The 14636-nt window shown below is 43.1% G+C and overlaps 1 protein-coding gene across 9 annotated transcripts in view; it reads right to left on the reverse strand.

Moving 5' to 3' along the window:
• The window catches only part of dock10 (dedicator of cytokinesis 10), a 409277-nt gene that overhangs the window by 68022 nt on the left and 326619 nt on the right, over positions 1-14636 (reverse strand). For 8 of the 9 annotated variants that reach the window (XM_038815256.1, XM_038815259.1, XM_038815258.1 and 5 more), the window contains 10 exons: positions 11320-11436; positions 10945-11062; positions 9956-10077; positions 8254-8371; positions 7798-7864; positions 5788-5835; positions 4034-4135; positions 3297-3421; positions 2094-2209; positions 1377-1514 (listed from right to left, as the gene is read on the reverse strand). In XM_038815256.1, coding sequence (XP_038671184.1) covers positions 1377-1514; positions 2094-2209; positions 3297-3421; positions 4034-4135; positions 5788-5835; positions 7798-7864; positions 8254-8371; positions 9956-10077; positions 10945-11062; positions 11320-11436 — 1071 coding nt within the window. The remainder of the gene's footprint in view (positions 1-1376; positions 1515-2093; positions 2210-3296; positions 3422-4033; positions 4136-5787; positions 5836-7797; positions 7865-8253; positions 8372-9955; positions 10078-10944; positions 11063-11319; positions 11437-14636) is intronic. The other variant, XM_038815253.1, reaches the window with a different exon arrangement.

Raw genomic sequence — 14636 nt, forward strand, 5'->3', positions numbered from 1 at the left:
TGAACACAAGTATGGGTTATTAATTCAGTGACATTACCACTATGCCACTTTCTTGTGCGGAGATAGTTTTATAATCTTTCTAACTCAAATTATCAACACAGAATGTTTCCACTCCACCCATAAATGAAGAAGTGGTTTTCACACGTACAGATCGGGACTGTGAAAGGTGCTAATGTTTCATCAACTCAATGTGTTCTTGCTATTAAGGTTTGAGAGTTGCTTTTAAATAAAACTAGCAGATCCCCTGTGAAATTACTCATAATTGCAGGTTTATAATTAAAGAGCTGCTGTGTTATGTACAGTACAATATTTTAATAGTACTGATTTACAGTTACTAAATCATTGACATTTTATTATATGGCATTCTTGATTTTTGTTGAAAATTTCATGTTAGAAAAATGGAGATGATAGCAGAATGCAATTAACACTGCATATCAGAATCTTGACTGGTTATGTAATATGAATCATAGAACCCTATAAATGCAGAAGGTGGCCATTCGGCCCATCGAGTCTGCACCGACCTTCCGAAAGAGCACTCCGCCCAGTCTGGAGGTAGGGATGCACTGGATTGGTCCTGGAGCATGGCGTAACTGATGTGGGGAACTGGAATTTGCTACAATGAAGGTGGAGAGTGGCAGTTTTACCAATTGGAAGTGTGATTAAAATTCTAAGCATATCAAAAGACGTGACATGGGACACAAAATGTGTTGTGCACATTATTGTACCATTTTGTATTATAGATTTATTCTCATTACTTTATTATTATAAGATATGATAAATTAAAATGATTCATCCATTAGATGCGCAGATGCATGCAATAACGCAGAGATATTCTGATACTTAACACTACAAGTGGGATTTTCTAGCAATTTCCACACGGCAGGATCTTCCAGTCCTGTCAATGCCCCACCCCCCCCCCCCCCTCCCCCAACCCGGTACGGTGGAGGGTATGAACAATGGGAAGCCCCGTTGACAGCGACAGGACCAGAAGATCCCACCACTGGCCAAAGGGGGGTTCGCCTCCACCGCCGGAAAACATGCTGCAGAAGGTGCGTAAAATCCTGCCCTCGATATCTGTAATAAATGAAAAATACCGTGGATGCCAGAAATCTGAAATAAGAACAGAAAATTCTGGTAGAACTCAACAGGTTTGGCCAGCATCTGTGGAGCGAGAAACAGAATTAACATTTTGGGTCTGTATGACTCCTTCACAGCTACAGAGTGGGTAAAATCTGATGGATTTTACACTGTTTAAGAGGGGCTGGTGCAGGTGGAGAAAAGTAGGTCAGGGATAGGCAGGAACTAGGAGAGATTTGACAACAATGTTATGGGCACAAGACAAAGGAAGTGTTATTGGTGAGATCGCACATCGGTACCTTGGAAACAAACAGTCGGAGGGCAGCAAATACATGTTTCAGAGCCACTGATGACTGATTAACTTGCAGGAACAGTAAGTAGGTGTCAAAAACTCTCTTCGTAGTGGAATTCTGCCCATCATCTTGTTGCAATTGTTTCTGTGAAGTTATAATAAAAAAGAGATGAATTGCAATCTACTAATTTAAACACAAATTCTGAAAACTAGAGAATACCTTCTACACTGGCAGATTGGTTCTACCTGGGCATTCCAGAAGAGAAAGTTCCAAAACTTTAAAAAAAAGATATGTTGTACAACATTTAAACCTACAACACATGTTTTCTACCTCATTCCAATATTTTAATATTAATAAGTTCAAATCAACAACTGCCATTGTCGGTAAAAGTTCATGTTTTGTTTTTGAAAGCTATAAAGGACAACCAGTTTAGAGTATGATAGACACTGGTAGGAATGTGAATTTGCAATTTGTACCAGGAAAAACACTTGGCACAATCAAAAACATTGGGTTTTCCATAAATTCAGTGAGTTTTAATTTTCATATTTGAGACAGCAAAAACCATGGATTATGCAATATGCACAATTCTAAGCATCAGGCCTTTATTAGCATCAGGCTTCCTGAATACACATTTAACAATGTCTGTAGTGCATCAGTGCAGTCTGGAATTCAAACATCACTGTATTTTACCAGCAAAACATATGTGGATGTCATCAGAATTACCTGGTGGGCCTGAGTAAAAAGACAGATGATCTCAAGCACTGTGATGCTGACTTCTGTTGCTATATTTGCTTCTACATCTATCAGAAGCAAGGCATCCATCTCAGTTGGAGAACCATCTAAAAAAAATGGAAAAGCAAAGTCAGTCTGTTTCCATGCTGAGATGATAGAACGCTAGCGCTGATCCTTCTTCTGAAACACATCAATTATTATGGAGTAATTCTGTGAGCACCACTCAATGTGAGCACAGGTCAAATGTAGGCCAACAAAGGTATGGGGATGACTCTGCAATGTTTGCTCTCGTCTACCATGGCTCTGCACTAAAAGTGGGGGAACATGCCAAAGAATTCAATTTGGCTAAAAGTGAACACCTCAATCTGTCAGCCTTTGTATTTCATCTATAATCATTAAACTGTAAAATGTTAACATAATCACTAAATTGAGAATTATATACTTCAGCTGGAGGTCATTTATGTGCTTCAAGACTAACTTTTAAAGAAGGCAATATAGATACTTTAAGAACATAGGCAAATACAGGATCAGAAAGGACTGCAGCCTACTTGACCAGCACCAAAAATGAACATCTCTCAGTTGCTCACTTCCCAAAATATCTAATTCTCCATTCGCCATCTCTCTGGGAGCCCATTCCTCACATGCATCACCCTTTTCACAAATGACTTTAGATTTTTACTCCTTTAAACTTTAGCTGGTTCTAAAGTGTGTGCTAATTTTGAACAGGCCATCAGGTTACGAGTGATCTCTTTCCTCAAGCACACAGAGAAATTCCACCATCAATTTCTCCAACTTGCCTCAGTTATGCATTCTCTTGGCCTGCTCCACTCCAGCATCTGTGGTAGAGCCTTTGACTATCTTGTCCACACACTCCAGAACCTCGCTCCTCCACGCCCCATATTTTCTGCATTATTCCTGCCTTTAGAAGTATTCTAAAACCCTACGTTTTGGCCATACATTCACCCATCTCCCAAATACATCTACCAGTCTTTTCTACGGTCTAATCCTAGTTTATGATGTACATTGGGATATTTTTGCTACTTTATAAGCAATATATAATGTAAGTTGCGGATTTGCTAAGTTACCCAAGATTTCTAATTTAAGATGATTTACATCCTTTTAAGAGGCCACTCGAGGAAATATTTCACATGCAAAAAAAGAACAAATGCTTAATATTGAATTTTTTCGACATACTGGATATTATGTTGGAAGCTTCCATCATCTGCAACAATTTGGGGTTTGATAATGCATTTTTTCCTCGTATTATAGGCATCGTCTGGCACCTTCCATGTCTGTGCCCATCAAGGCCTGAGTGTATCCTGATAAATAAAAAGGTGCAACATAATCTAAGTACAAATGCCTTCAGTTTTAAACCTCCCTGCTGTTATCATGAGTTATACTGGTATAAGTAAAATTAAAAGTGTAGTTAAACTTGAAATCCTTTCCTCTTATTCACGTATCTCAGCTATTTCAGATTTTCTGCAAAGACATTGATATAAACACTTCAAATATGGGGTGTCAAATAGATCCATTATATTCTAAGATGCAGATGGATTTTAATAAGGGGTGACTGTTATTCACAGCGCTGATTTGTAATAGAGCAAAATTGAGACTTGCAGTGTGTTTTTAGGGTGAAATATGGCATTGAGAGGATTGGGTGCGAAACAAAGTGAAAAGCGCAATTTCTGTGACCAGTTCAAGGCCTTGCTCAAGCATAAACATGCCAGAGCTGCAGGTTTTTACATCAGTAACTTTAGGGATGGGATTTTTAATGCAATAACACACACACACAAACACACACATACACATAATAATAGTGCTATATCTCAGTCAATCGTGTTCGCCATTTAATTATCCCATCAGGCTATATACCATAATAGGCCAACAAAATAAGTTGAACATGATTATCTGAACTTGTTGATAGGAATTACCATTGAGAGAGAAGACCAGAACTTTGATGAGTGGGGTTAGATCCTTTGAGAGTTCCATTACTCTGGCTGGCTTGTGCAAGTTTAGCTGCAGCAGCTAACTTTCTATTTAAAATAAACACAAGTTTAAGATGATTACAGCTGTGTGGAACAACTTGAAAAAATATCCAAAATGTTAAAAAACAACAACTTTTGAACATGGATTGAGAAATGTTTCCGACTACGACAAGCAACTACCAATATTCAAAATCTGAAACAGAAACAATAAAATGCTGGAAATATGTATCAGGTCTGTTACCATCTTTCCTATCTGTTTCCTCACGTTCAAGGCGTGCATATAAGAGCACGTGGGGCATAACTGGTTTAGCAATCCATTGCCAGATTTGAATGACCATATTATTGTGAGAGGAATCATTTTTTTTTAGCAAATCTGCATTCCTACAATGTACTCAAAGCATGGGATCTAACTCCCTCACCTTTGAGCTCTCGGGGGGTGAGTGATATTCAGTGCTGGACTCCACAAATGGTGACCAGACAGAATGGAACTCTTAGGGGTTTCCTAAAGGATCGGAGACTCCCCAGGTGCTTGCCCCCTGGGTAGGGTGAGGTGCCCATATGGCACTGCCAGTTGGCAGGGGTGGTGCCAGGTTGGTATTTTTCCCATGCTGTGGATTGGGCCTTGGTGTGCCCTGTGTGGGTGTGGAGGGGTCCTTAGGATCCCCTTATAAGTGAGCTGAGGCTTTGGGGGTTGAGAGATTGGATGCCATTTAAAATTGCACCCGATCTCCTTCTTCACTGAGAGGTTCTGGCAAGAGGAGCTCCTCAGTGCAGCCTTGTTGGGGCGTTCCTTGCTGAGGCCCTGTATCTACCTAATGGCTGTTCAATAGTGTGGTGATTCTCGGTGCTCTAAGCGTCGGGAAACACCCGGCTAAACGTGCTCGCTACGGGACTCTGTTCTCATTTGGGTAGATCGTGCCCAAAGACTTATAGGGCCAGCTACAGAGGGAGTTTGATGGTGTGTTTTAAAAGGTGCCGTATAGCTTCAAGAAGTGCAGGCTAGCGATAACTCGTGCCAGCTTCTCACAATTTTGTGACTTTTGCTTATGCCTGCGGCCACTCAAGGACTGAAAGAGCAGAGGCTAATCCAGCATCACAATCCCTATTCCCATTTTCAGGCCCTGTTTAATTTTGCAGCTCACAGTTATTTTTTTCCTAACCCAGGGCTGTTGGTGCTATTTTTGACATATGTCTAGCTGAAGCCAATTAAGGAGCACAGAACAGCAATCAAATGGCTCAGTTACATTTTGAATAACTCTTGGTCCATCCATGGAGCCAAAAATAAATGATTCAAAAGAAATTGAAATGTAAAATCTATCTGTGGCCAACTCCTCCCTATCAGGGTAACATTCTTAATCCTGATCACACTCCAAGATCCCTGTACTCTTTCAAATCTGGCCAATGATGCATCCCCAATTTTTGTTGCTCTGCTATTGGTGCATTCCTTCACCTGCCTTGGCCCCCAGCACTGGAATTCCTTCACTAAGCTTCTCTATCATTCTATCTCTCTTTCATCCTTTCATTCTTCAAACCTGCCTTTTTTGCACCAAGTGTTTGCTCATCAGTTTTAATCTCCTTCTTTGGTTCAATGTCAGACTTTATTTAATAATGAACCTGTGAAACACCGTGGTACATTTTAATATGTTGCAGGTACAAGGTGTCGTTGTTGCTCTGCAAACTGATCATTTTGTGAAGATTACCTTGCCACATGCCTCTTCCCCAGAAATCTGAAATGCTGAATACAAACTCTGGAGAAAAAGAAACAAAAAAAGTTTAAGCAGAAATTGTCAGTCTTTGATGTCACTGTAAAATAATTACTGGATGCATTTTTATAAAATAATTACTGGAAGTGGCGGTGGCGGGAATCCCGCCACTCCGATCGGCGAGGCCCCTGCGGTGATTCTCCGGCCCGAATGGGCCGAAGTCCCGCCGCTGGGAGGCCTCGCCCGCCGCCGAGGTTTGAACCACCTCTGTAACGGCGGGATCAGCGGCGCGAGCGGGCCCCGGGGTCTTGGGGGGGGGGCGGGGGGCGATCGAACCCCGGGGAGGTGCCCCCACGGTGGCCTGGCCCGCGATCGGGGCCCCCCACTCAGACTCCGGGCCAGTGCCCTGGGTGCACTCTTTCTCCTTCCGCTGCCGCCACGGCCTCCGCCATGGCGGCAGCGGAAGAGAAACCCACATCGCGCATGCGCCGACCGGCGAAAGTCTTTCGGCCAGCCCCGCTGCCGGGGGCGCCGGTTTTTTGCGGCAGTCTTCTGGTACCAACCGCTCCGGTGCGGGGCTGACCCCCAAAGGTGGGGAGAATTCCCCACCTTTGGGGAGGCCCGACCCCTGAGTGGTTGGCGCCACTCCCCTATGCCGGCACCCTCCGTCACGCTGGGTAGGGGAGAATCCAGCCCCAGGGGTGCAATTCTCCCAAAACATTTCTCCATTAATTTGTGGCAGGTTTTTCACGGAGTTTCCCGCCAGCTTTGCCGGCAAGGTCCCTACCGCTATTCAGTGGCACTTTGCACTTTTTTGGGCCCTGAGGAGTTTCTCATCGGTTTAACCCACACTTAGGGTGCGATCTTCCCAAAGGCGAACACAGTTCCCTAGCGAGCGCGTTGTGCCTAGAAACACGTGGATATTTAACGTCACTCCTGTTGAATAAGGAGCCTAAATGTGAAACATGCGGCCAAGACCACACATAGCCCCGTTTTTTACAACAGGAAGCTCTGTTCGCCAGAACTGCCGGTTGTAGCGAGAGATCGGGACGCCATTTTTGAATGGCATCCCGAGCTCAGAGGACTACAAAAAAAAACCTCGAACTCCCCCCAGCCCGAACGCAACATGAGAGGGTCCCTTATGCCCCACCCATTACACCACACAATGCCCAAAGTGGGCAACCCTAGCCTGATAGAGCGCATGCAAAACATGCCAGCTTGGCACCACCAACCTTGGACACTGTGGCACTGCCAGGGTGCCAGGCTGGCACTGGCACTGCCATGGTACCCAGGTGGCACCAGCAGTGCCAGGGCACTACTTTGTCCAAAGGGTATACAGCTGGGGGCCTCAGATCCCCTTGGGGACTCCCATAAGTGCCGTGCCATCTGTTTCCAGTTTGTGAAGACCAGCACAAAATGGTGCTCGCCTGAGGTGCCTGAGGCAAAGGGATTGAATCCCAAAGCCTCAGGTATCCTGGAAATCTGCACATTAGAGTAAGGCTTACTGCCTCGATATGCAGATTTGCCAAAAAGCGACCCCGCCCATTTTGGGCAGGATTCTCCTTGCAACGACTCGCGAGATTGTGATGAATCCCGCGAGGCATTGCATCTGATTTCCACTTTACTGCACTTCATTCCCCAAAAAACAGGGGAAAATAGCAGGTTGTAGTGATTACGATTCTGTAATGAGGATATTTTCTCTCCCGTCTTGTGGAAATTCTTTCAACCTCCCTTTAACATAAAGCATAATGAAAGGAGGATGGCCTCAGATTTGTCACAAGGAGCTGAGACAGACCCAGTCTCAGGCGCAGGTACAGTAAGTTCAGATACAATGTCATGGGGCACCATGCCATTTCCAATATCTTTCATTCATTTCATGGCTACATATTTGAAATAGCCCTTACGTACATCTTCCAAATACATTTTCACTCGTTTACAGTTCCTGGGTTTATTACTTCAGCATGCATCAGGTGACTAATAAACAGAAAATTGAAGGTTTCCACTTACTCTAAAATATTGAAGAAATCCATTAGTTCTGAATATGATGCTTTGCACCAGTAGGCTTTGAGAATCTCTGGAAGGAAAAACAGAAGTGATTTTATTATTATGAAGCTTGCACCATGTCCAGTTTAACTTTCTCAATGCATTTTTTAACTGTTCATTATTTCAGGATTTAAACTTATGATCGATTGGAAAGCCCTGGTCTGTGGGTAGAGACATCTCGCTTTTCTAGATTTTATGACATAACAGTATACTTGCAGACTCCGGGTTTATTAAAGTAAGAAATTACTTCTTCTTTTTCACAAGTAAAATGCAATCCCATAAATATCAAATATTATGAAATTGCTATTTTTAAACAAAGTAAAGTTACAGCATCAAATAAATTCATTGTTGGCTATCAGGATTACACATGAGGAGCCAGTTATCTGAGTCTCTGCCACGTGGTGTTAGGAAGAGTCTTACCCTCAGAAATAGTTTTCATGATGTGAAGGAAACATGTAAGCAGACTTCTCATTTCAGCTTGATCTAATTTGTCAAATCGAATAGCTGATCCAATTAAAGACAATGGTCTTGAATAAGTCTGGAGAGGTAAAAGCAGCATTACTCAAGTGATGTGTGATTGAATTGATGCGTGATTAGGTTGTAATCTATTTTTCCATTAGAGAGTCTCAAATCACCATATAATTGAGACATATTTATCTTTTACAACAGGGATGCACATTGATTTTTTTTAACCTGAATCCACACCAATTGTGATCTGTTGAGAACCACATTACTTTAAACTTTTGTGTGTTTGTTTTAAAATTAAACACACACATCTTATCACTTTTGAGTGTGAACAGCAATGATATCTCAGAATTGTAAAATGAATTCCACTGAGCACATCATCGTCAAAAGCTGCAAAGTAATTGAGCTAGGAGTGGCGCACAAACTATAATATGAGTATCACTCATGAAGATGGACCTAACAGTAATCAAGGCCGCAATATAGCGGCTGTGTTAGAAAATCCCGTAATGGCTGCAAAATCTCACGAGAGGACAAAAACGGGATTTGTGCCAGTGAGATCTCAGTTCAGTATCACGATCAAGATCATCCCTGCACCTTCTCTGCTGAGTAACCCAGCAATGGTGTGAACATGATTTCCATAAATTTAAAAATATTATAATCTAATTAATTGACTCAATGATGTAACATCTGTGCATGACATCTGTGATAACACACCGCTGTGAGTTACTATTGGTTTTCAAAAATGGAAACCAGTCGTGGTGTCCATGGCGAGTGCATGGAGATGTCGGTAGGCCCTGAGGGGGTTGAGCAATTTGCCTGAGCATTGCCCCGTTGCACCCTCCGCGCCTCTTGGTGGTGCTCCTGACACTGTTGTGGGCATTGCCAGGAGGCAATGCCAAAGGAGCACTCGTCAAAGGTGGGGTGATGTGGGAGCCCCTTCTGCATGTGAGGATTGGGGGATCTTCCTCACATTTGTTGGGGGTCCTAAAGTCTGTGGAGGGAGGATGTCTGTGGGTGGGGGAACAACAACCCTTAAATTTAACTTTGAGATCGGATGCCCTTTAAAAACAACGTCCTGATCTCAGAATCCCCATGTTCCGGCACGTTTAGGCCCCACTCCTCCAGCTCGCTGTGTGATCCTTACCAGCACTCCGAAATTGCAGAGTGCCATTTAATCAGGCGAGAAAAAGTGGAAGTGAAGCCGGTGAGTTTTACACAGCTTTTCTCGCCTGATCCAGCACTCTGTGCAACTTTGGAAGATTGCACCCCAAGTATACTTGCAAATGACACAAACCTTTATCCTGTTACATAGGAGATTTGCACCAGCAATTGATCACCCTTGAAAATCGAGTTTTAGTCACTAGTGCCTCATGCCTTAGAGACAACATAGAACATAGAACCCCTATTGTTTTGCCAGTGCATTGTTTAAATAGACATGGAGGAAGAATACATTGCTCAAGCCGGGCTTCTCTCTAGGTCAAGAGGACAACATGAAATGGTAGGCCAGGGAGTAATGATAGAAATGGAAGACAAATCTCAATAAGTATCATCAACATCCGCTGCTTTCACATGGTTCTGTATGAAATAAGATAGAGATAAACTGATCTTTCACCCCCAAATATTGAGAAAACTGCAATTTACTTCTTTAAAATTATACCTTTTCAGAGGAATCGGGTTTATCGCTCAATTTCTCACAGGTACCGGAGGTAGAATCCAGACTGCCAAGTGAACCTTTGGAGTCTGCATGTGACACCGTGGAAATAGCTACAGATGAGAAAGCTAAAAATAGTACCATTAATATCACTGGCTGAACTTAATTAAAAACGTTACTGTTATAAGAGCTTGCATTTCAGATGCAATTACAATTGATTAATAACAATGACACACTTAATAAAAATAAATATATTCTAACATTAATTTTCATGACTGTCAATTGATAACACCGTCACCAACAAAATGAAATGAAAATCGCTTATTGTCACGAGTAGGCTTCAAATGAAGTTACTGTGAAAAGCCCCTAGTCGCCACATTCCGGCGCCTGTTTGGGGAGGCTGGTACGGAAATTGAACCGTGCTGCTGGCCTGCTTGGTCTGCTTTAAAAGCCAATGATTTGGCCCAGTGTGCTAAACCAGCCCCTGTGTGCTAAACCGTATCCCATTAAGTCATATGGCATCCTGATTTGGAATTGCCATTCCTTTGTTATTGCTGGGTCAATGGTATACTCCCCCTAACAGCACGGTGAATGTACTTACACCACATGCACTGCAGCGTTCAAGAATGTGGCTCACCACCACCTTCTCGAGGCCAATTAAGGGCTAGCAATAAATGCTGTCCTAGTCAGTGTTACTCACATCCACAGAATAAATAAGCAGAAAAAAAAAATCTAATTTTCAAAATCACCAATAACAAATCATAGAATCCCTACAATGGAGAAGGAGGATATTCGACCCATTAAGTCTGCACCGAGCCTCCGAAAGAGCACCCTACCCAGGATCAGTCCCCTGCCCTATCCCCATAAAGCCACCTAACCTTTGGACAAGAACGGGCAAATAAAACCAAAGCAAAAGAAAAACATAAGTTGGATGTAAATGGGAATTAATTTATAAGGGGAAAGAGGTGTTCAATTTAAAATAATTTACAACCCACCTGCTATTGAATTCATAACATCTTTTGAAACTGTACTTTCAAGTGAATTAGTATTCCTTGTTGGTGTGGTTGATTGATTCTGCGATCCACCAGCAGTACTCAAGTCATCCCGGGAACCCTAAAATTTAGAGAACGTCATTAAAAAAAGTTCCACCTTCAGTTTTCATCACTAATATCAATGGCATGTACTTATAGCAGAATTATAGGTTTCTGTAATACATCACCCAATAAATTAACAACATTGCCAGAATGATATACCACAACATACAAAAGTAATTCAATAGGTCTATTTTTATATATCTAAGGTAACCAATGTTAGCCAATGCTCCAGCCATCATTACTTCAGTGCTAGTTGATTCCTGATCTGACACTAACCGGATTAGAGGAACTGAGATTGAATGGGAACATGTCCTTCATAAAGATTCGTGGAAGGTTGTCAAGAAGTATTCCATATAATGGCAGGTACAAAGTGGCGATCAGTTCCTGCTGACTCTATAAAGAAAGCACAATTGTTAACCAGACTGATCTATTCAAAAGAAACAATGGACGGAATTTTGAGCCCGTGTTAGCCGGTGCTATGTCTTTTCGTCCGACGTCATTTCGTCCAACGACACTTCGTCCACGTCTTTTGGTCCAACGTCTTTTTGTCCGCCCGTCTTTTGGTCCAACGTCACTTCGTCCAATTATCCAATTACAAATTAACTCCGTATAAAACCATTCAATTGATAAAATGCAAGTCCAATACAGCAAGTGAATTTAGTTGCTAAAATGCAAGTAAAATGCAAGTTGAAAAATGCAGTTTATAAATCTTAAAATGCAGTTTAAAAATCTAAAAGTTTACTAATAATTTTTTTTGTCTAACACTTTTTGTAACTTGACTTTTTGTAACTTGTAGCACTCCACTCCACTCCCCACATTAACTTTTTATGCAATAAAGGATTTTTATTACCGGTCTCTTTCCTTTAACGAGCCTCGTTAAAGGATAGATATTATCGTTCTCTTTCTTAATTCGCCCATCCCGAAAAAGCAAAGTTCATTGTGTCAACGAAGAGTAAAAGGAAAGTAGCTGATGGAAATAACTATATCTACGATTTTCATTCGAGCAGTCCAAACCTAGGAAAAGAATACTGGAGATGTGAGAAAAGAAGGCTATGTTCAGTGCGGATTCACACGGTTCTAGAAGATCTACCGAGAACAAATAATGCTGCTGAGGGGTTTCATTCTGCCATAAAGCGTTCGGCGGGTGAAGCTCATTTGAATATCTGGAGGTTAATCAAAACTCTGAAGGAAGAGGAAGGGTTCATAATAGGCAAAAAGGCTCAAATTCTTCAGGGAGATCAGTCGACTTCATGTACGCAATATAAGAAAATAACTGAACGCCTCAAAAAATTGATTTCTTGAGGAATGTTGCTTACAATTTACATCAATTTTAAGTAATTTCGGGAATTTTAAGTAATTAGATTTTTTAACTGCATTTTTAGATTTTAAACTGCATTTTTCAACTTGCATTTTACTTGCATTTTATCAATTACTTGCATTTTAGCAATTAAATTCACTTGCTGTACTGTACTTGTATTTTATCAATTAAATGGTTTTATACGGAGTTAATTTGTAATTGGATAATTGGACGAAGTGACGTTCGACCAAAAGACGGGCGGACAAAAAGACGTTGGACCAAAAGACGTGGACGAACTGTCGTTGGACGAAGTGACGTCGGACGAAAAGACGCGACACGGTGTTAGCCGTCAGTGAGAATGGCGCCACAGGTGGAAAATACAATGAGCACCAGGACGGCGAGACCACATTTTCCGATTTTCCAGGCCCCTCACCGGTGGCGTAATAAGAAGTTCGTCACAGAAGGTCAGGAACCTCATACCTCATTTAAATGCATTAGCATACCATTAGCGAGCCCTCCCACTGAGGCATTCTCCACCCCCCACTGGCTATTCATCGATCGCCGACAAATTACAACAGTATAAAACGAGAAGCTGGCGACCTCGCCTCCGAAGGGGCTATCTGAGGTGAGCACTTCAGGTCACGATCACCCTCCAGGGTGCCAGTTTCAGAGGGGGCACCAGAGAGGAAGCAGAGGACCCAGAGCGGTTCAACTGGGCTCCAAGGGGAAGTGAGGGTTCAGTCTCGGCATCTCGGGGGGCGGGGTCGCTCACAGGCCTTAGCGATCCTTCATGGCTGTGATCCTCCAGATTTAAAGGGGTCCGGTCGCTGGCATGCAGGCAGCCCTTCCCGTGTCCTCCTTGCTGGACTTGTGATGATATAACCGCAAAGGGATTGCCTTCTAAAATGGCAGCTGGATAGTGGGTGGGGGCAGATGAATCCATAGGATCAGCACAGGGGGTGACTGTGAGGTCCCTGGGTGGCATCCTGTGAGGAGCCGGGCTGTATGGGCAGAGTGGGTACTCTGACAAGGGCTGGTTCCCAGCCTCATGAGGGCTGAAGCACCCTCACACAGCGGGGAGGACAATTGCAGGGTGAATGAACACCTCACACTCAGGCAGCACTTTCAAGCCAGAGGGAACGAGCTGCATTGAGGTTCAAGGCCACTGGTTATAGAGGGCAGGCTGTCAGGGATTAGCATATGGGTGGCTGGCTGTTCAAATTGGAAGTTTATTTAATCTGCCGTCTATGAGAATATTTTGGCTATTAAACGGGAACAAACGGTATAAAAGATTTTAAAATCAACAATGTAATATTCCACATATCACCCTAACCAGTAAACAACAAGGAAATGTCACCATTCCATATTGGTACAAATACAAAGCTATATCAGCTCACTTTCACAAAAAGAAACACATCCCTCGCATGGCCCCTTTAAGGATGAAGTTGACATGATAATTTCAGTTTTCACACACATTAGGTGTGCCTCACCTACCACAAGGGAAGCCAGTTGCCTAATCAGCTCCCTGACCCTTCTTTGACCCTTTAATTTGTCCCTCAGTTTATTTGGTTCAGTTTACTTGGTTTCAATGCAAAATAGTTGGAAGCCTAGCCCCCTATCATTGATCTCGAAGGCTCATACTCACATCTACATAACAAAGATGTGACACAAATGGGCTCTCAATGCAAGACGTCATGGTGAATTCACTCATCAGTCACCCCGTTCAAGGGATGATGCGGGTAGCGCCTTTTTTCCCTGTGAGGTTAGAACGCAGGTCCACTGAAATCACTCACCTGCCCTCACTCCCCACCCAGAGGGGAGAAATGCAGACCAATGCAGGTCTCAAGGATCCAGGCACTTTATGCAGATGGAGGTGAGAGGGACAACAGTGGGGAAGTGGCTATTGTGTGACAGGGGAGGGAGTGAGGCTCAGTGGAAAGGCTTTCACATAGGGGGATGTGCATGGGAGGATGTCCCAGATCCTGAGAGGGCTGTGCATTAGGACAGGACTCCTCACCGCTCACTTTGATGTTCTCTCCCTTAAAGTTTTTTATTCAAGAGAATCATGGAGCCAGTCAAGTGGGTAATTCTTCTGATTGTGATTGAGAAGCTGTGACATTGACATGCCGTTGCAGGTGGCCAGGACTAGCACCCTGCTGAGGAGAGGGAAGCAGGGCCCACTGATCTTCCGGGACCAGGGCCACAGTTGGTGGATGGAGCCAGAGGAAACAGTACCGGCCATGGGTGTTCTGACGTAGAACTTCCTACATCCAGATGTCAGAGGTCTAGTGCCGTA

The sequence above is a fragment of the Scyliorhinus canicula genome, chromosome 13 (assembly GCF_902713615.1).
Source record: "Scyliorhinus canicula chromosome 13, sScyCan1.1, whole genome shotgun sequence".
In the NCBI taxonomy this organism is placed as follows: Eukaryota; Metazoa; Chordata; class Chondrichthyes; order Carcharhiniformes; family Scyliorhinidae; genus Scyliorhinus; species Scyliorhinus canicula.